At 46.7% G+C, this 22,416-nt stretch overlaps 2 protein-coding genes across 2 annotated transcripts; one reads left to right on the top strand and one right to left on the bottom strand.

Moving 5' to 3' along the window:
- The first annotated feature begins 4,992 nt into the window (after nt 1–4,992).
- On the top strand, nt 4,993–6,683 carry LOC125549144. Its single transcript, XM_048712624.1, has one exon. The coding sequence runs from the start codon at nt 5,042–5,044 to the stop codon at nt 6,401–6,403; it is 1,362 nt and encodes a 453-aa protein (XP_048568581.1). The 5' UTR covers nt 4,993–5,041; the 3' UTR covers nt 6,404–6,683.
- Nucleotides 6,684–13,581: 6,898 nt separating this feature from the next.
- Nucleotides 13,582–16,541, bottom strand: LOC125545921 (transmembrane protein 45A-like). Its single transcript, XM_048709978.1, has 4 exons — nt 16,402–16,541; nt 16,148–16,275; nt 15,495–15,972; nt 13,582–14,446 (listed from the first exon to the last, which is right to left on the bottom strand). The coding sequence occupies exons 3-4, from the start codon at nt 15,842–15,844 to the stop codon at nt 13,906–13,908; spliced, it is 891 nt and encodes a 296-aa protein (XP_048565935.1). The 5' UTR covers nt 15,845–15,972; nt 16,148–16,275; nt 16,402–16,541; the 3' UTR covers nt 13,582–13,905.
- Nucleotides 16,542–22,416: the final 5,875 nt, after the last annotated feature.

Genomic DNA, 22,416 nt, shown 5'->3' with positions numbered 1-22,416 from the left:
TTTGTGTGAAGTGGTATCCGTCAATTATTGGATCTAATACCAAGGCAGCCCATCCTGCACGCCGGATACTTGCTGAGTAATCCCGATGGTCGAAAGTGATCGGTTGGGATGACCAGTGGAAGGACTCCGCGGTGATAGGCCCTTGGGCATATTTCTCTGGGAGTGCCGCTTTGTTTCTCCCCTTGATCACGTGTAACACGTGTACTGTTTTGACTTCTGGTGGAAATTTCTTTTGTTCCCCAGTGTCTTGCTTGAGAGGCTCATCCTCGTCTTCGCTTGGTGTATCCTCCCCCTTGTGTACGGCGTTGAGCTTGCCGGACTGCTTGAAGACCCAACATTCTCTGTGGGTATGATTTGCAGGTTTATCGGGGGTGCTATGGATCTGACATATTTGGTCCAGAATTTTGTTTAGGCTGGACAGTTCATCTCTGGCGCCTTAAGAGGGCGGCTTTTGCTGACCTGGCCGAGAGCTTTGAATCCGGCGTTTACCGCCGTGCTCTTCGGGTTGTCTTCTTTATTCCGGCGCTTATTATTTTTGCTGCATCATGATTTCCCGTTTCCATCTCTAACTTCGGATGTACTTGGGTCGCTGGTGCTGCATCGGGCTAGCCAGCTGTCCTAGCCCGCGCAAAAGCGGGTCATGAGGCTTGTTAATGCTGCCATTGTTCTCGGCTTTTCTTGGCCGAGGTGTCTGACAAGCCATTCGTCTCGGACGCTGTGTTTAAAAGCTGCCAAGGCTTCGGCGTCCGGACAGTCGACTATTTGGTTCTTTTTAGTAAGAAACTTGTTCCAAAGCTTTCGGGCTGACTCTCCGGGCTGTTGAGTTATATGACTTAAATCGTCCGCATCCGGAGGTCGGACATAAGTCCCTTGAAAATTTGCCCGAAAAGCGTCTTCGAGCTCTTCCCATCTTCCAATGGAGCTTTCGGGGAGGCTTTTGAGCCTGTGCCGAACTGGCCCTTTGAGCTTGAGGGGTAAGTACTTGATGGCATGGAGATCATCTCCTCGAGCCATATGGATATGGAGGATATAGTCCTCAATCCAGACCCCAGGGTCTGTTGTTCCGTCGTATGCCTCTATGTTTACGGGTTTGAATCCCTCTGGAAATTCATGGTCCAGCACCTCGTCGGTGAAACATAGGGGGTGTGCGGCACCCCTGTATCTGGGTGTACCGTGATGTTCGGATGTTTGTTGTGTTGCATCGTATGCTGGAGCGCGCTTACGTGGTCCATAGATGGATCTGGTTGCGCCGTCCTTTTGATGCGAGCCCTCGCGTGGATCGCGTATTGGCTTATGTGCGGTGTTGTTTGCCGCTCTATGTTGGACGTGAGGTCGTCTATCCGGCCAGATGGCCGTTTTAATTTTTGGTTGCGGGGGATCTAAGGCCTCCTCATCGAATTCAGGTAGCAACTTTCGCTTCGGGTAGCTCTTGGTGGGGCGATTACCGCCGTACTTCGCTGCTGTGTTGAGTACTTTACTCCATCTGATTCTGAGTGTGTCTTGCGCAGCCTTGAGCCTTTGCTTCTGCTTTTTTAGACTCCTCGCGGTGGCAACAAGCCTTTGACGGGCATTCTGTTGCTCCGGGTGTCCGTCCAGTGTGATGTCGTCCGGACTATTATCTTTGACAGAGTCGGTTGTTCGGTTTGATTCTCCGTGTTGCCGTGGTCCGGCGATTGTTCACCCTACTCTAAGGCTGGGTCTATATGATCGTTGTTTCTGCCGAGGTAGGATTTGGGGCGGCGCTTACGCCGCCGCTTTGACTGCTTCTCGAGGGGACAACCCTCAGTTGCGTCCTTCCGTTCCTCGTCGTCGTCTTCTTTTGGTGTGTTCACCATGTATACGTCATGTGATGAAGTGGGCGTCCAGTGCCCTGTGGGCAGTGGTTCCTGTTCACCTCCTGCATCGTCGTCCATACCGTCGATGTCTTCGGAGTCGAAGTCGAGCATGTCGGTTAAGTCATCGACAGTGGCTACTAAGTGGGTGGTGGGTGGGCGGCGAATTTCTTCGTCATCCGCATCCCAATCCTGCCGGACATAGTTCAGCCAGGACTCTCCTGACAAGGAGAGGGACTTTAATGAATTCAATATGTCGCCGAAGGGCGAGTGCTGAAAGATATCTGCGGAGGTGAACTCCATGATTGGCGCCCAGTCGGATTTGATAGGCACGGGAGCAGGCGGTTCGGAGTCCGTGGCCGGGGAAGGATCCGGCAGCTTGGCAACATGACTCTCCTGAAGGGTAAGGTCGATATTCGGCTCGATCGCCGCTGAGGGTAAGGCCTCTGTGGCGGGGTCCATCCACCCGTCCATGGACGGCGCAACTGGCTCCGAATTGAGGGTCGGAGCGGCTGCCGGTGCGATCTCCTGAACACTGTCTGATGGTAGAGCTAAATCGTACTCATCGTGACCGCGCGACGCACAAGGCATAGGCTCGAATCCGTCGAAGATCAAGTCTCCGCGGATATCGGCCATGTAGTTTAATCTTCCAAACCTGACCTGGTGGCCAGGGGCGTAACTTTCGATCTGCTCCAGATGGCCAAGCGAGTTGGCCCGCAGTGCAAAGCCAACGAACACAAAGATCTGTCCGCGGAGAAAAGTCTCACCCTGGACTGCATGGCTATCGATAATCGTAGGAGCCATCAAGCCTAACGGCGACGACACAGAGGAACTCTCAATGAAAGCACCAATGTCGGTGTCAAAACCGGCGGATCTCGGGTAGGGGGTCCCGAACTATGTGTCTAAGGCGGATGGTAACAGGAGGCAGGGGACACGATGTTTTACCTAGGTTCGGGCCCTCTTGATGGAGGTAAAACCCTACGTCCTGCTTGATTTATTCTTGATGATATGGGTATTACAACAGTTAATCTACCACGAGATCGGAGAGGCTAAACCCTAGAAGCTAGCCTATGGTATAATTGTATGTTATTGTGTCCTACGGACTAAAACCCTCAGGTTTATATAGACACTGGAGAGGGTTAGGGTTACACCAGGTCGGTTACAAAGGAGGAGATATACATATCCGTATTGCCTAACTTGTCTTCCACGCCAAGTAGAGTCCCATCCGGACACGAGACGAAGTCTTCAATCTTGTATCTTCATAGTCCAACAGTCCGGCCAAAGGATATAATCCGACTGTCCGGAGACCCCTAATCCCGGACTCCCTCAGAGAGGGCATGGGAGTACTCGAAGTGAGGCGAGGACGATGCCTTAAGGCTGAATCAACCATCGGTTGCGTTCGCCTCCCTTCCGCCCTGGAGTAGTTTGACTGCATTTCGATGGTCGCCGCCATAGAATGGCAGCTGATCTCACGCCGACCTTCAATATTGTGGCATTATACCGCATCCAAGACACACATGAGTTCGCACCCATGGCACCCATCATTGGTGCCACCACACCTGACCTATGTGCCGCCATGGCTAGTCGCCACCCCGCTCCCTGTCCCCCCTTCCCAATCGCTACCACCCCCATTGACCATGTCGTTGTTGTGCCCTCCTTGCGGACCTTTCCACAGCAAGACCGAAGCGGACCGTGCCGAGAGGGGGTTATCGAAGAGGCCATGGGAGTACTCGGAGTGGGTCAAGGACGATGCATACCTTAAGGCTGAATCAACCATCGGTCGCATCCACCTCCTTGCCGCCCGGGAGTACTTTGACCGCATTTCGATGGTCACCTCCAAAAATGGTCGTCGAGCTCTTGCCGGTCTTCAAGACTGTGGCCTTATCTTGCATCCAGGACGCACATGTGTTCATCGACCGCATAGTCGCGGAATTAAGTAGCAGCAGTCGAAGCCTCCCCCGTATGTGAGGTCACTCCCTGGAGGAGGAAGAGCCCATAGTTTAGCGGAGAATCTTTGTAATCATTCTTGAAATTCACTTTGTAAATCCATGTTGAAATCCTAGTTGAAATCAACGTTTAGTCATGTACTAAATAACTCACATTATTGAGGGCGGGAATGGAATTGAATTGAAATCTGAATCAAATTGTTCTAAATTTAGGATTTTTTTTGGGAAAAACCATTGTAGTCAATGATAAATGACACACACATGTAAGAAAAATATGAAGGCCGCCTTTTTGACCAATCCGTATTTGATCAAAGTGGATGTGGCCTCCATACGTATGAAGTGCTCAATATCCCATATGAAGACCAAAGAAATGGCAACTCTGGTAGAGTTGCTCTAGCAGTTGTGGCCTAACACAACATAACCGAACACACGGGTGAATATCTAGTGCTCCCATGGCTTAGATGTTAGTATGAGACTTCAATCTCACAAAAGCCATACTATAAAATTTCAAAAAATTCTGTTTTTTTTTGTGTGTGTGAATGTTCACAAGATAAATGTGTGCAGCCCGTAAAACTTTCAACTCCAAATTCCGGATAAGCATAAAGATGAAGGGAAAAAAAAGAGGACAAACTCAGACATGAATATTACCATTTTTGTTTTTGTCTTCTTGTGACAACATTCATGTTGGAATTGTCTTTTTTTTTATCTCCATGTGAATCTTGAGTCTGGAGTTAAAAGTTGGACCCTGATAACGGATTTTGCCCATAGCAAATCAAATGTTTTTTTATGGCAACTTTGGTCGACGCGATGATGACAAGTCCAATTATCCAGAAAATTGTCATGTGTGTCTACTAATTTTCTCATCCTCGGGTCAACTGAATTTGTCCTAAAAAACATTCGATTTGCCATGAGTAAAATCCAAACGTTCGGGATGTATCTTTACCGTAAAAATTTTAGGGGTTGTACACAATTATCTTGTGAACAACCACAATGTCTTTCGAATTTATTTATTTTTGAAACTTCAAAAATTTCAATTTTGTGAGGTTTTGGTAGCACCTAGTCCTAGGCAGGCTGCTGGGTGTGCATGATGGCAGCAGGAGTCCATCATCACGGGACGAGCGAATCCCGCACCGGCTTGGCGTGTGTCAGTGATTCAAAGATATTTGACCCTCTCCCTCATTTCCTTTTCCTCTTCCGTCGTCCCCTTCCTGCGGTACCTTGCGCTGCCTGCCACTCTCGTTTTTGCTCGTTTGCTCCTCTGGTATGCAAATCCTCTCCCACTTCTCCATTTCTCGGCAGCCATTTTTTGATCCACTCTGTTCCATCCATCCACGCCGCTGCCCCTCGCTCACAAGCGGCATCCCTTTTCCAATGCCGGCCTCGCCCGCTACCGCTCGCGCGCCACGGGTCGGCCCGCCCGCCAAGAGGAAGAAAAAGGGCCTGCCAAGTCGTCTCCGAGCCTCGCCGGTCCTTCCGGCCGCGGGCTGGTCCACCCTCCCGCCCGACCTCGTCCGCCGCGTCGCCGACTGCCTTCTCGCCACCAACGACCTCGACTGCTACATGAACTTCCGCGCCGTCTGCTCCGGCTGGCGCGACGCCACCGACGACCCCAGGAGCGACCCCTCCGACCCCCGCTTCCGCCCGCGCCGCTGGGTCATCCTCCTCGACGAGGGCTTCCAGCTCCAGAGCGACGGCGGCGTTGGTGGCGAGCTGCTGCTCCTGCTGAACGCCGCCACCGGGCGCTTCATCCGCAAGAGGCTCCCGCTGCTCCGCCGCTACTACGTCGTGGCCACCACCCTCGGCGGCCTCTTCGTCCTGGCGAACAGGAACCCTCCCCACGCCGCCCGCGTCTTCAACCCGCTCACCGGCGTCCTAGTCCGGTTCGCGGCGCCCGTGCCCGCCGAGAAGGAGGTGTCCGCCTTCGTTAAAAGTGACAGCTCCGGCTTCTGGCCCCTGCTCGGCTTGCTCTGCGCCTCATCTCGCAGGCCGTGCGTGGCTGGTCCCGACAATGAAAGTTTCTTCTACGGTGGGTACAAGGCCAAGGAGTACCCTAACTACAATTCCGCACGGATGGCGGTCGCAGGTGGTCTCTACACCAACGACGCCACAACGGGATTCATTGCAGAATCAGAAGGCTGGTTCCCCAAGATCTGCGATCTGATTCATGTCAATCCTCATAAAGAAGATGTCTGGCGTTTCCTGGTTGAACTTGGTGGACAGGTGCTGATCGTCGTCAGGCTGCGGGGGCGCGTCAAGGTTTTCAAGTACGACGACGCCGAGCCCGTGCCCGTCGAGAGCATCGGCAGGCATGCCATCTTCGTCGGGCACCACAGGTGCCTCGCCGTGGACGCCGACAGGTTCCCGTCCGTCGAGGCAGACTGCGTCTACTACATTGATCGACGGGGTTTGTCAGCCCACATCTGCGTGTACAGCCTCAGGGACGGGAAAGAGGAGAGGGTCTCTGCTGGGGCCGTCGATTTCGTGAAGCCGCACAAGCTGTTCGTCCTCGTCGCCGACCGCCCTTTCACCGTCATCCAGCTTCTCTGCAGCTACACCATCAACGCCCGGGATTCTCAGCTGCCTTTGAAAGAAGACGCTGGCAACGTTGACAAAAAATGGTTTTAATTTTCTCTCTAGTCTTCGTTCTGTTAATTTTGGCTAAGAACTTCAGAAGAGGCTGACTCTAGGTTAATTAGATCACCTGTGGTGGATGGAAGAAACTACTCCCTCTGATTCATATTAATTGTCGCTGCTTTAGTATGGATCGGAGTGACTACTATTTTGTGGGCTTAAACTAGGACCTGATATGAACCCAATGCTCCATCTACTTTGCCGGATGCTATCTCTGTTGGTGTGCACTTGTTCTTCCATTGTTCACTTCGCAGTGCGGTCTGGTGCTAGCAAAAGTCGGTTCAGACTTTTTTCCTGTTTCTGAATTTAGCCCTCCAACTGAACCGTAGAATATATGCGGCTCTCTGCAGGATTTGTTTACTTTTCAGTAGCAAATGCAGGCTCTGTTTTTAACTTTTTATGCTCCTTCCTGATTCTGGTTTCACAGTTGATCCGTTGAACATTTGTCGCATAGCTGGTTGTTCTCCAAAGGTTTTGTTTCTTGTTGCATTTCGTAATCGGGATGGCAATGGGCTGGGATATTCATGGCTAACTAATTCTATCTTTCATCCTAGATAGAGAGGTTGCTATCCTAGTATTTGTTTGGCATTTCGGCACATTCTCTGGTCTTGCTAAGAAACCGGTTTGACTCTTGGTTAGATTACCTGTGGTGGCACTACTGTTCGTGGGCTTAATTAAGGCATGATATGAACCCATCTGTTTGGTTTAATTACCTGTGGTGGTTCCATCTGTTTTTCCTGATGCTATCATGTGTATATGTGCACTTGATCTTCTCTTATATCACTTCTAATGTAGTATGGTGCTAGCAAATAAGTCATTGAATGTATGCGGTTCTCGGTAAGATCAGTTTATTTTTTACTAGTTGCAAATGTAGTCTCAGATTTTTTCACCTTTCTGAATTTGGTTGTGGAGTTGAATGGTCGAGCATTTTAGTGCCAAATGTAGGCTTTGTTCCTTGTTGGCCTTTTCATATCCTGATAAACTGATACTCGGCGCTACTGCAGAATGGTTTGCTGTGTATGTCCAAATTTCTGACAGTTTACGATTTCTGCTTCTAGAGGGGTTTTGTAGACTCAGATGTTTTACATTTACATGTTTTTTGCTGGACGATACATGCGCACTGATTGAATCATAGTATGAACTAATGTTGGTTTGATACCAAATTCATCCTAAGTTGCTAGATATGAGTAGATTTCAACTGTTTGCTATCCTAGCATGCGTTGTTTCAGACTATTTGTGTTTTTTATTTTTCCTGCTGGTCATTTCTTGCTTTTATACCCCCAAATGCTCCTAGCATAGGAGCCTATGGTTCCAGTCTTGTTACTGCTGAAGGTACACATACCTTTTCTTGGTGTGGTGGAGCGATCTAGACTCGAATTGGGATTCAGGTATTGCTTGCATATACTCATTTGGCCAAATTGTTCAATTTTGTTTTTCAGAATATGCATAAGCATGTGTATCGTCGCATTAGAGAAATTGCTCCAACTTTAATCATGTAATTCGAACATTGTCACTGTGCGGTTGCAACTTCACTATTACTCGTGCCGTTCATAGGCGATAAATCGCGTGTGGACATGCAGCCACGCGAGGTTGGTATCAACACCGCTCGTTCCCTCGTGATTAGTGCTACTTCAATACATTGAGTCTGTATACAGATTTCAAGCCACCGTACACCAACTGATATAGTTAGCGTATTGCCTCTGACTTCTCCAGTATATGGCCCACAAGCCAGCCTCGCGCATTGAACAAGAGTGGCTTTGATTACACGCCAGCTCCAACGGCTAGCTGCATGCTCATAAATTCTGTGTCATAGTATTTGTGCTCGTAAATACGAATTAAGAAATACCCCGAACTTACATAGGGATAATTATGCTTGAAACAGATCGGCCGAGGATGCACCGTTTTTGGTGGGCACTTGCAGAAATGGGGCAACAGAGTTTCTATGGAGCAAACAAACTTGATCATAAACAAATAAAACCACAAGTGCCGAAGAGAGTTGCAGAGAGTAGATAAGCAAATTCTCTCTCTCTCTCTCTCTCTCTCTCTCTCTCTCTCTCCTGTTCCATGCATGAAAGGGGAAATCTCCATTCTACGAATGGCTCAGTGTCTCACAGCAGTTCACCGGCTCCTCTAACACACAGATATGGAAGATCTGAATGTAGCTGTATTGTGTTTCTTTAGCAAAATTCATAATCTCGAGCTGCCATGTGTGAGAGTAAACCATTTTGAATGGGAGTAGTACTGACGATTTGGAGATGTTGTTCTGTCCGAGGATCCTAGCTAGGCTAGAGAAGTAATAAAAAAAACTCTACTAATCCATTTTAAGTTGTAGTGCACTAATTAAGTTGCTCGTACTAAACATAATATGTCGCATGGAATATACCAGCTACCTTCAGTTTATCTTAATTGTTGCCAAATGTAATAGTTCGCACATAATGTATGATGGTTAGCTGCTTCTGTTACTGTTTTGTTTCCTTAAACGTCCATAATGAATCAGCCACACGCTCACGAACACATCAGTACAGTTTACATGTGATGACTACGGGAGAGACTACGGGAGAGAGAGAGAGATGCATGAAACTGAGAGTGGTAGGTGGAAATGTGACAGAGTTGCCTGGGACGCATTTGTTAGCACTAAAGTGTCCTGGCCCACTATACTGTATTCGTTTTGGTATCTATTGTTTATCCATGATGTATATATCTTGTATTTATTAAATGCTATATTAACCATAGATCTCAAAGGCAAAACTAATGGTCTAGATATGATCCTCGCGTGGAACCATGTCCCAAAAATCCGCGTCGCGTTCATAGGGGTATATAATCATTTTTATGTCTAGTGCCCTAGATAGACTCTAACTATGGGCCATCCTGGTGTCGGTGTTGCTTGTTATCTATTGATAGCTGGTTTTTCACTTATAGGCTTATAGCACATATGCCCGTGCGTTGCAACGGGAGAAAAATAGTGTGAATTATATGTGCAAGCAAGACCCGGTATGCACACCGAGAAGGAATACTTAGGTTTTGGGTTTGCTGCGTGTGAAGTAATCCATTCGCTATTTTTCTGTTCATTCATCGAGGGGATTAAAGGGTTTTTTTAGGTCATCGCACGCTAGAGAAGCCCTGCGAATTATTCAACCTATTTTTCCATCATTCGATGAGATTTTAATGTATGGAGTTCCATAATATGGAAGTGAGGCGGGCCTTCTCTTTTTCCATGTACAAGCCACCGATATAGTACAACCGGAGTTAATTCTACTCTGTTATTTTTCTTTGTTCATTGATCGAGGGGATTTAAGGTGTGAAGTTTCATAAAATGGGAGTAAGCTGGGTCATCTCTTTTCCAGGCATCTAGTTCACATAGTCGGGTCTTCCTTCTCTTTTCCCCGGGTAACAATCCTCAAGAAATTTAGGATCGTTTTGTACCTACTTCACGTAGCAATTCATCCATCTAGCTCATGTAATGGAGTTAATTCTTTTTCTTTAAAGAAATTCATGGTCTTTTTCTAGCTGGCACACGTACCAATCCATCCATTCTTCATCCAGCTTAATTCATCCTTCCTTCATTCAGCTTACTACATTTAGTTTTGCACAGGTATGTAAATTGGTATGACTGTATGTGCAGGAGCAATGTGAGACTATTTAAAATATTTTTTCCTTATTTCCTAGGCACTTGGGCCGGCTAAGTTGCATGGGCTGTGAAAGGCCTAGGTACCGAATCGATATGTGTTTGTAAGGCGCGAGTAAAATTCCAAAAAAAAAAAACCGGGTTAAATGATTGAACTCATGACCTCAAAGACCCCGACCAAGTTCCTAAAAAAAGTGTTGCTGGCCACCTGGACAAACATGTCTTAACCAATGGCCATCACAAATATTTAAGTACATATTGCAACATCATATTCGAGACTTTTTATCTTTTAAAAAAATAACGAATTGCCAAATATTCTTGGAAACATGAACAATTTTTGAAAACCCAAACAGTTTTCAAAATTCTGTACATATTTTGGAAAAACGCGAACACAATTTGAAACGGACCATTTGTAAAAATTCACAAACATCATTTGAAAACATGACCATTTTCAAAAATTTGTTAACAATTTTTGAAACAGGAACATATTTTCATGATTCAGAACATTTTTAGAAATGTATATTTTTTAAACACGCACATTATTTGAATTGTGGACATTTCACTAAAACAGGAATATTTTTCAAATTTTGAGCACTTTTAAAATGTAATTATCTATCTAAAAATCTTGAACAATTTTGGAAAACACAATTTTTTTGGGTAAGTTTTTTGAAGTTCTGAAGATTTTTTTCCAAAACACCAACAATTTTGGAATACTTAACATTTTGCCAAAATTATAAAAATAATTATGAACTATTTTGAATTTACAGAAAAATAAAAATAAAAATATTAAAATTGAAAAAATAAAAAACAAACGAGAAATAAAAAGTCAAGTGGATAGAGAAAGAAAAATAGAAACAGAACACACGAAGAAACTAAAATGGGCCAGGCCACTATGGGCGCCCTCTGTGAAGCTCCGACTATTTGTGGCTACATGCAGTAAATAGGGTTTTCCTAGTGCGAAGGCAGGAAATTAGGTGGGCTGGCTTCGTTGGGTTACATCGTGCGCAGCTCATGTACGAAATTCTGGACAAAGTAATTTTTCGGGAGCAACTAGTTAACAATCGCGGGAGCCGACTAGTTAACGAGCGCTTCTTCGAAAGCCTCGCAACAACCAGCGCCACTTGGCGCGCTCTCAGCCATTCGCCACGTGTCGCGCTCTAGGCGCTCCCTTTAGATTTTTTTATTTTTCTGCACGCGTTTTCGGCTATTTAAACATTTTTTGGGGGTTTTTTTCGACGTTTTGGTTTTCACTGGTCTTCCTTAGCTTTTCGACCAAAAATTTGAAATTTTTTTGCGTGAAAAAAACGTGTTTTTTCTTTTTCTTTCGCGAGAGTCACGATTTTGCCTCCGCGAGAAGCACGGTTTTACTTTCGCGAGAGTCATGGCCGTGCCTCTCGGAAACGAAAAAAATACGTTTTCTGTTTTTTCCTTTCGCGAGTCACGGTTTTGCTTCCACGAGAGGCACGGTTGTCCTTTCGCGAGAGTCACAGACGTGCCTCTCAGAAACGGGAAAAAACGTGTTTTCTGTTTTTTTTTCCTTTCGCGAGAGTCATGGTTTTGCTTCCGCGAGACGCACGGTTGTGATTTCGCGAGAGTCACGGTCATGCCTCTCGGAAACGGAGAGTCACGGTTTTGCTTTCGCGAGAGGCACGAGTGTGCTTTCGCGAGAGTCACGGCCGTGCCTCCTCGGAAACGAAAAAAAAGATGTGTTTTTTTTTCCATGAGAGTCACGGTTTTGCTTTCACGAGAGGCACGGTTGTAATTTCGTGAGAGGCACGGGCATGCCTCTTTCGGAAAGAGAAAAAACCAGTGCTCCCGGTTCGGTTTTTTCATCTGGTTTTTTTCGTGAAAAAAAGTTCGTCAAGACCTATCAACATGCGAGGAATCCAATGATGAAAGCGGTTTGAGATTTGGACGCACAGTTTGAGAGATAGAGCGTTTTGAATAAATGGATCTACGAAAAAAAGGAAAAACTCCTAGGTTGCGACAAGTGGCGCGCTGCATGTGCACCACATGCCGCAACCCGGGGAGTTGGAGTGATCCTTGCAACGAGTACTCCTCACCTAGTGATTTCGAACAATCGCTCCTTCGGGAGCCTCTGAACAATCACTTGGGCTGGGCGAAGAGCGCGCCACTAGGCGCGTTCCCTGCGGACGCCACGTGTCAGCTTTTGGGCTTTCATTTGGATTTTGTGTTTTTTTTCTCACGTGTTTTCGGTTTTTCAGACGACTTTTGTTTTGATTTTTTAGGCTTTTTGGTTTTTCACTAGTCTTTTTTAGCTTTTGGACATTTTTTTTTATTTTTTTGCGAGAAAAAAATGCTTGTCTTTCTTGTGCTTCCGGGAGAAGCACGGTTTTGCTTTCGCGAGGGGCACTTCTCGGAAATGGAAAAATGTGTTTTCCTTTTTTTCCGTGAGAGGGACGGTTTTGCTTTCACGAGAGGCACGGCCGTGCCTTTCGGAAAGAAAAAAACGCGATCCTTTTTGCTTCCGCGAGAGGCATAGTTTTTCTTCCGTGAAAGGCACGATTTTGTTTTCGCGAGAGGCACAATCGTGCTTCTCGGATGAAAAATACGTCTTTTTTTATTTTGTGAGATGCGCTGTTTTGCTTCCACAAGAGGCACGATTTTGATTCTGTGAGAGGCATGACCGTGCCTCTCGAAAACGAAAAAAACGCATTTTTTTCTTTCGCGACAGACACGATTTTTTCGTCCGATTTTCATTCTGTTTTTTCATGAAAAAAGTTCGTCAAAACCTATCAACATGGATTCTAATTTTGAAGATCTCGACGTGAGGATTTCAAGGGTGAAAACGGTTTAAGATTTGGACGTACGATTTAAGAGATAAACCATTTTGAATGGACGGATCTATAAAGTAAGGGAAAACTCGCAGGTTGTGACAAGTGGCGCACATGCAGCGCGTCACTTGTCGCAATCTGGGAGTGTAAGGTGATCTTTTGGAAGGAGTACTTCTCAATTAGTGATTTTGTAATTTTTCTTTTCTAGCAAACAGATGCATAAAAATCAGTACCACCTTGATAAAAAAAATTCTATGGTGAGCGGATTTAAAAAAAATCAAAGGAACGCACCTTACTTTATTAGTAGGTAAATATAGATACATATGTAGTAATGCAAGGATAGAAAAAAAAACATAGCCGCAAAATAGACATCGAAGTCTGGGTGACATTATTCAAGCGGAGCAAGTAAGCATTTTTTACCTTTATGTAAGCAGTTTTGCAGTCTCTGTTTATAGAACAGTACTGGGAGCGCCATGGCTTATAGTCAAACATGCTGATAAAATGTACAGCGATGCTTCTCTTGGTACTCGTATGAGGTAGTAATAGGAATATTAGCCACTGGATCTTAACAATCTAACGGCTTATATTAGTTGGAAAACCTCCGAGGTCCCAGCCAATCAGCTCGGTTGCCGTATATCAGCACCACACACCGTAGCCCATAGGCTAAGCACACCTATTATGTGTGACAAGTTCGTTGGAGAACTCTCAAGGTTCGCATGAACTGATGGTATACTTGAAGGCAGACAGAAACAGATTGCTCAGGTAATCCACACCTGGTGTACAACACCAACTTTCTTCTGCTAGTAAAAAACCCTCTGTGATGGACTCTCTTACAGTCCTATGCTAATCCTCTCATGTAAAAATGTTCATTTATCTTCACAGTAAAACTAAAGGGAACGTTGATCTGTGATTTTGCTGTGTAATTAACTAACCACAATGTACAGCCCCTCTCTATTCTTGTACCCACTGACCTCAGGTTCAGTTCCGCCCCTCAATGATGTGCCCGTCGCGTGTACTCTACCAAATCGAACAAGACGACAATGGCGAGAAACAGAGCAGAAGTCATATCATGTCATTCATATGCCACTAGACAGCACCGAGCTGCCAACGAATCTTCCACCCCTGTCATTGGCGCCATTTTCCCGGTGCTCCATCTCGACGGCCCTCAGGTCCGGGTGGCCGTACCTGGCGGCGGCGACGGCGTAGCAGCCGAGGGCGTAGGCGAAGACGAGGAAGACGTAGGCGAAGAGCTGGAAGTCGGCGAGCTGCTCCGCGCGCTCCCCGGCGGCGTGCCCGTGGCACTCGATGTCCCCGGCGGCGTCGCGGTGGCACCCCTCGGGGAGCATCGGCCCGTAGAGCGTGAAGGCCGTCTGGTAGAACCAGAGGCCCTGCAGGGTGATGAGCAGGCCGCTGGCCAGGTCGGCGGGGAAGCTCGCCGGGAGGAGCGCGCCGAGGACGTTGGAGGCGACACAGAGCCCGACGAGCACCACCAGGAGGTAGTGGTAGTACCCCTCCAGCCCCTGGTGCGTGGTCGAGTGGAAGTAGAAGAGCAGCAGCTCGGCCGTGAAGGCCGTCGCCGCCAGCAGGCTCAGCGCGCCCTCCGTCAGGGGCAGGTACCTGATCGCCGGTGAAAAAAGAGCCCAAGTGAGCTCACTGTTATGTGTACTTTTAGAATGAGATGTACATCTATTTTGTTGTACTAAGTACTAACAAGAGATGGCTGCATGGACAAGGTGAAACACAACGGCAACATGATTGCAGGGCAAAAAGGTTACACAGAAACTCCACCGAGAACGATCAAGGTAGGACCCTCGGGTACCACGGAATGTGAAACAGAGTCAGGTTCCATTATCTGCTCACAAAAATGCCTCTGGCCCCCACCCCCGACTCCTAAGAAATTAGTACAAGTACAGACACGAAACTTCTCTATGGAATATGATTTCTTGATTTTCTTCTTTCTGTCAAGCTAAAGCATGATGAGCTAATTGAGCTGATAGGCTTTAGCTACGTTCATCTGAATGCTAAATTGGACTTTGTCCTGAAAGCAATGGCCACTCACAGGAAGAATCTTCCGTTTGAAATAAAAAAAGAGCACTCACAGCTCACAAGAAGAACCTCCATTTGAATATTCGTGGTAAGCTTCTGCTGACTCACTCCACCGGGGTCATCCATTCTAGAACAGGCGAGTCTAGATTATATATAGAAGTAAAGAGCCTATGAACACCCCTGAATTTTGCAAGCAAAATTTTGCCAAATGAATCTACTAACATACCAGCCGCGCTAGGCAACTTGGAGACTAGCTCGTGACCACATGGGCTAGCCTGGACCAGATTAGCCAATCCTTCTCCCTCTGGTCCGTCCTGTCCTTGGAACATTCAAGGTGCCACACCAAGGAAGTCAAAACACCAACCAACTAGCCCAACAACCATCTCACCTCTTTTCCTTTTCCAGATCCGCAAATTAATAAGAAACCGGTCGATCGATCGATCTTTTTTCCGAAAACCAAATTCGAGAATGAATTTTTTAAAAAAAATTGTGATCCTCTGGCTTGAGATGATCGAGTGAAAAAGAGAAGGAGATGAATGAAATTCCGAGGAGAAATGGATGGATGAACTTGGGATCATGTGAACGGGATGATGGATGGATGGGTGGATGGTGAGCTGACCTGGTGTTCTCGGAGAGGAGGGCGAGGGCGCCGACGAGGAAGAACATGAGCAGCATGCCGCCGTGCTCGAGGTCGTTGAGGTGCGCCGGGTTGACCCCGCCGCCGGGCGCGAATATGTGGAGGTGGGTGGAGTAGAGCACCTCCACGCACATGTCCAGGAAGGCGCCCCCGGCGATGACGTAGAGCTCCAGGTGCCGCAGCGCCCCGCCGCCGCTGCCCACGGGGTTCCACACGCGGAGGCGGAACCCGGCCGGGTCCATGGCGAAGCGCGCCACCGCCGCCCAGACGTGCCACGCGCCCACCGCCAGGAACAGCGTCCCCGGCAGCACGTGGCCCTTGAACGACCCCATCGATCACCGCCGCTGTTCGCTTGCCCTGTCTTCGGATCTGCGCGCGGAATCACCGGCGCGCGGCCCGCCGCCGGCGTTGACTTCTATAGCCCGCGCCGGCTCGTGGTCCTAGCTAGCGCGGCGCCCGCCTGAAAGAACGGATCAGCGCCGACTCGGTTATAGCCGCGTCGTCCGCTGGCGACATGCACGGCGCGCCTCGCTGGCCAGAGTGAAAAAACCGAAAGCAAATCTCGACGAGGCCCGCCGGCGGAGGAGAAGACGACCGACGGAACCTCGAGACGTGGAAGGGCGGCACGCACGTACCTGGCGACGACGATGATTGGTGGATGATGGTGTGGGGGGAATCAAAATCCCGCGGAGGAGAAGCGTAAAGCGGCCAGATCCTTTTTTTCTGCTCGGAAAGCGCCTTTTCCTTGCCTTGTTTTTTCCCTCTGCAACGTGCGGCGGCGCGGATGATATCAGCACCGTTCCGTTCGTGTGTAGGAAGAGAAAGAGAGAGGGAGAGAGTGGGGTGGCGTGGAGGGAGGGAGGAGAAGGGGACGCGTTGGGGTTGGTACCTGATGGATGGATGGATGGATGGATCGGTGCTGCGGGCGGCCTGCTCCTCTGTTCTGCTGTGCTCCTCTGTTGTTGTATGCCAAGCGGTGCGGTGCCTCGGGAGGTCGGTCCTGTCCAAAACTTGAGTTTAGAAAAGGTTCCCTTCTGCACATGCAACAGTGATAGGAATGGTTAGAGCATCTACATCCATGGTCCCTCAAACGGCCGCTCCCACACGGACACGTCTTAGATTTAAAGAGTTACATCGGGACATCTCATACTTAATTTTTAAATTTATACGTATACATGCAAACTAAAAAAACTTAAATACTATGTCAATCAACTAGCTACTCATCATTAGGAATCTCCAGGATTTTCGTGTCCGGCTCCAGTAGCATGGGCAGCAGCTACAGTGTCCGGCTCCAGTAGCATGGGCAGCAGCTACAGCTCCCGCCTTCTCTGTCTTTATCTCCGCGTCGAGTTTAGGGAAGAGCGCGTCGGACACCGTCTATTCTTGTCGGAGGAACGTCTGGTTGGCCTTCACATAGGTCTTATCCTGGATGGACTCCAGGATGGCCTGTTGCTCCGCCATCTTCTTCGGTTGGGCGATGACGAACTCCGCCTCCGCCTGTTCCATGTTGAAGCCCGACAGCTCTGGCTCCGGCTACTCCACCTCCTCCGCCTCCATCGGAGCCAGCTCCTCTGCCTTCTCTTCCCCCGGCTGCTCCTTCTCCTCCTCCGGCTCTGGCGAGTCCAGAGGCAGCCCGACAGCGATGCGGGCGGCGCGCGGCCTGTCTCACCCAGATCTCCTACTAGATCTCGTACCGACGCTCCGGCATGAGCACTGTGTAGTAGGTGATCTTCCTCCGGAACCATGGTGGAGCGTCGGAGCGTGGACAAAGCGCCGGAGCGGGAGAGGGAGGAGGTGGATGGGCTCGGACTGACGGCACAAAGAGGAGGGGGGATGGGTTAGGGTTGAGGGACGCCGGCCGGCTTAAATAGCAGGATTTGGTCTCCGGCGGCAAGCCAAAGCGACGCCACGCGGCGTTCACATGGCGGCATCCGTCGGACCGCCGGGTTTCCGGGCATTTTTGCGTGGGACCCCGCCGTCAGACCAACGTGGCAGGCGTGCGCGGGTGCGCCCGTTCGCCCCCATATATGCCTCATATTTGTGCTGGATATGAGGGATGCCGATCAGCCCGGACATTGGAGGTCCGTTTGAGGGACCCATTTGAATTAAAAAATTGTGATCGGTCAATGAACGGGCAGGTCGCTCTGGCGTTTTAGGTCGGTTTGGGGCGTCCGGCCATAGATGCTCTTTAGGATGTATGAAGGAGCACTTCTTCAAAAAAAAATCAGAATATCAAGTGGGCCCATTTATTTCTCTAGTGAGTCCTCGAGAAAAAATCAACACAATTCAACTGCATCTTCAATACTAACACAAGCAACAAACTTCTATCAAGTGGGCCAACACAGGAAGCAGCGGGCAGCGCGCCGGCCTGCTCCTCCGTTCTCTTGTGCTCCTCGCTATTTTTTTTAAATGATACAATTTTTTTCATTAATTCAAGGAATAATACATGAATTTGATTTTTTTTTCAAAAATAATACAGCGTCGGCTTCCCTGTAGCCGATTGGATTCAATCGGCTTTCCGTAAGCCGATTAGGCCCATTCGGCCAGGCGATGCCCGATAGGCATGCAGTCGGCCGCACCGAAGCCGACGGGTGGTGCATCGACACTGCATGGCACACTGGGCGCCGAAGCCGGTCTGATCTTTTTGAAAGAGATATTCAGGCGAAGCTGTTTTTAAGATAAATGCGTTGATGCTTATCTTTCCATCCGTTGCACACGCATGAGCATCCAAGCAGTCCACAGCACGCCATTGATCAATCGGGTACTGGCCACAAGTGCGTACGTATTTGCCGGTATTTGGATATTCGGGACATACTTACATACTGGCGAGGCGGCACATATTCACGCCATTGATCGATCAGGTAATTGGGCACAAGTGCGTATGTATTTGCCAATATTTTGGTATTCGGGACATACGTATGTACCGGCGAGGTGGACACGTATTCACGCCGTTGATCGATCGGGTAATTGGCCACAAGGGCATACGTATTTGCCGGTATTTGGGTAATCAGGACATACGTATGTACCGGCAAGCCGGACACATATTCATGCAGGGCCGGCCCTGAAGTTTTGGAGGCCCTAGGGCGAACTCAATAAATTGGCCCAGTGGTCGAAGTGTTTTCTTTTTAGATTCCATACATTGATATGAAAAAATACTGTAAAGCCATAATAAACAATGATAAAAAAAATCAGGTGGATGATATCTAGTAATAATGTTGTACTTTTATGTTCTAGATCAAATATCAATAAGTTACAGAGCACAACAGAAAACAAATGCCCTTTAATAATCATGAGAAACGACTCTGTGCATTTTACTATTCAAAAATCATCAACGGTAGTGTCAAGATTAATGATAGTAATTTATCTGCTCCTTTACTTCTTTCTTCTCAAAGCTAGACAAGTGTTTTCCACGCAACATGTTTGTCAAAAAAAGGAGCGACACCTGAATGCTGGAGACTGGATTAAATTAGCAGCAACAATCTCCAGCTATATATATATAAAGGCCAACAAGTGTTGCTTTTATACAGGAATAAAAAATACTCCAAATTGAGATTGAGGACTAAAATAATTCACACAAAAAATACCTCGGTTGTTCTACCGTTCCTTGCCCTACTGTGCTAGAAGCCGGCAGCCAGTGCAATGGAGTAACTCGGTGCTGATCTGCTTCATTCTCCAGGAAAAGCAAAGACAAAGTAATCACCATGGGGCCTCGGAGCCTTGATCACACATGCATATAGGTCGCTAGATTGGATCGGAGAAATTGGAGACGCAATCAAGCAAACCGCGACGGCACCGCGCAATCACGTTTTTTTAAGGATCCGGCGCCGCCTGCCGCGCAATCACGTGAGTTGCGTATTAGGCTTTTGGACTTCTCCTAGACGTATCATATACGGGCCTCGTTGGCCTTTTTGTTTCGCATCAATAATGGGCCTATGTTATATGGCTGTATCCTTTTATATGTGCTGGGTCGGGGCCCCTAGTTTGGCCGGGTCCCGGGCCGTCGCCCCTGCTGCCCTGGCCCAAGGCCGGCCCTGTATTCATGTATGTGTATATACATTGGGACACATGTGTATTAGAATTACGTACGACCTGGCCAGTATGTGGGTCCTTTCATGCATGTATTCATGCTAGGGTAATCACCTGATCAATCGGTGCGCGCGTAGGGCACTTGGAACTCCATGTACGTACCCCTTCTCAAACTTGTATGTGCCATGCAGTGCACAATCCGTCGGCTTCGCGCTGGCCGACTGCATGCCTATCGAGCATCGCCTGCCCGAATGGGACTAATCGGCTTATGGAAAGCCGATTGAATCCAATCGGCTATAGGGAAGCCGACGCTGTATTATTTTTGAAAAAATTCAAATCCGTGCATTATTTCTCGAATCAATCGGCTATACCAAGCGATGCAGTCAATGCGGTGCGCCACCTCGGGAGGTCGGTCCTGTCCAAATCTTTGAGTTTACAAAAGCACCTTGCTGCACATGCAACCGTGATACGATCATAGGAATGATTAGCAAAATTTATTATGTAATAACTAAGGAGCACTTCTTCAAAAAGTTAAAATATCAAGTGGGCCATTTATTTCTGTACTCAGTCCTGGAGAAAAAGTCAACACAATTCAAGTGCATCTTCAAGATTAACACGAGCAGCCAACAAACTCTTTATCCAGGAATCGAAGCCTACTTGAAGTAAACCAGAAACCAAATTTTTTCGTACCTCTCATATTGTTCAAATCTCGAGTTAAGTGAAACTATAGCTTGATCAACAATATGCAAAAAATTAATACCCATTCCCTCTCGAAACCATGATTCTTCCTCGGCGCTCGCTGTTTCTAAGCACTGTACGTCAAACCTTTTGTGAAACATTCTAAATTTTTTTACCACAACATATACATGTCATATGAGGTCACCATGCCCAGTTTTCATGCTTTTCGTACTCCATTTGCATGGTTCGGATTTAAAAACCAACAGTTTTTCAAATTCTTTAATGACACAAATAAGATTTTTCAACACAATTTTGCCAACTTTTTCATGCACTTGCAGTTTAAATCTTAATTATGTTCACTAACTACATTTAATGGCTTAAATATAGCAAACAAACACAGAAAGATGCCAATTTCTTACATGGATCATGTAATGGTGTATCATGTGTGTATAATTTTTTTCAAGGCCAACAAATGAACCAACGGTCACATCACCTTTAAAGATGGCCCGTTCCCTCCACAAATCATGATTCTTCCCGATAGAACGTTTGGTTTCTAAGCCATCTATGTCCCAAATTTTGTGAAACCTTCTCAAATTTTTACCACAACCTCTAATATCATTTGAGGGATCCATTGTCAAGTTTCAGACTTTTCAGACTTTTTTTTTTGCATTTTTTGAATTTATAGAACCAACAGACTCAATGTTTGGAGTCATATCTTGGCATCCTCATGTTTGAAATTACTTTCATTTCCTTGGATAATGCCTAAACATGGACTCAAGAATACACATATGACTTTTCAACACAAAGTTGCAAACTTTTTTATGCACCTGTAGTCCAAATTTGAATTATATCCATTAATGCCTATAAATGCACTTAATTAATAAATATAGAAAACCGACCCCAAAAGAGGCTAATTTTTGATGTGGATCGTGTAATGGTGTATCTTGAGTGTATAAAAAATTTCAAGGTCAATTAGTGAAATAGAGGTCGCATCGCCATTAAACCTGACCCGGTCCCTCTAGAAACCATGATTCTTCCTCAGAGATGGTCCAGTTCTTAGAAGTGTACAACATAACTTTTGGGAAACTTTCTAAAATTTTTACAACAACCTCTAGGTGTCATATCCGAGCAGTGAGAACCATGCCAAGTTTTATAATTTTTGAACTTTGTTTGCATTTTTGTAATTAAAGACCAACAAACTCAATGTTCGGGGTCCTGTTTGAAATTACTTCCATTTTCTTGGAACTGCGTAAACATGGACTCAAGAAGATAAATATGATTTTCCCACATAATTTTCTCAACTTTTTCATGCACTTGCAGTTCAAATTAGAATTATATTCACCAAATGCCTATAAAATGCACTTAATGACTTAAATAGAGCAAATTGACATCTAAAATGACAAATTTTGACATGGATTATTTTATGATGTATCTTAAGTGTAGAAAAACAATCAAGGCCAACAAATGAAGTAATGATCACATCACCTTCACACATGACTCATTTCCTCTCAAAACCATGATTCTTCCTCGGAGATGATCTGGTTTCTAAGTAGTGTACGCCACAAATTTTGTGAAACCTTCTCAAATTTTTAACACTACTTCCTAGGTGTCATATGTGGGCATGCCAAGCTTCATGCTTTTTGCACTTTGTTTGCATTTTTTGAAATTAAAAAACCAACGAACTTAATATTTGGGTTGTGTCCTGGTACCCTCATGTTTAAAATTCATTTCCATTTCTTGGATAAGGCCTAAACATGGACTCAAGAAACACAAGTATGAATTTTCAACACAATTTTTACATTTTTTTCATGCACTTTCAGTTCAAAATGTTGTTATAATAACTAAATGCTAGAAATGCATTTAACGACTTAAATATAGCAAACCAACCATGAAAGCTGCTAAATTTTGACACAGATCGTTCAGTGGTGTATGTTAAGTGTACAAAACATTTCAAAGAGCATTGGAATGAAGTTTGGTCTTGAAAATCCAAATGAATACATGCATCTTATTGATTTTTAATTGTTTGCCGAGGGCCTTATAAAAACACTTGGCAAAGACCTGTTTGCCGAGTGACTTATGAATGACAATCGGCAAAGACCCTGCTTTTTCCAAGGGTTTTCTGTTTGTCGATTACCCATTTTGTGCCGAGTGTTTTGTGTCTAGGTATTCGACACAGACCTTGTTTGTTGAGTGCCCCGTA

This window comes from Triticum urartu, chromosome 3 (assembly GCF_003073215.2).
Source record: "Triticum urartu cultivar G1812 chromosome 3, Tu2.1, whole genome shotgun sequence".
In the NCBI taxonomy this organism is placed as follows: domain Eukaryota; kingdom Viridiplantae; phylum Streptophyta; class Magnoliopsida; order Poales; family Poaceae; genus Triticum; species Triticum urartu.
This window is presented reverse-complemented; position numbering and strand designations above follow the sequence as displayed.

Bases quoted from the DNA above. Each gene is read 5' to 3' on its own strand.
- LOC125549144 (XM_048712624.1), top strand. From the start codon at position 5,042: ATGCAAATCCTCTCCCACTTCTCCATTTCTCGGCAGCCATTTTTTGAT.
- LOC125545921 (XM_048709978.1), bottom strand. From the start codon at position 15,844: ATGGGGTCGTTCAAGGGCCACGTGCTGCCGGGGACGCTGTTCCTGGCG. The intron at 14,447-15,494 runs GTCAGCTCACCA...ACCGGCGATCAG, and splicing joins CTCCTCTCCGAGAACACCAG to GTACCTGCCCCTGACGGAGG.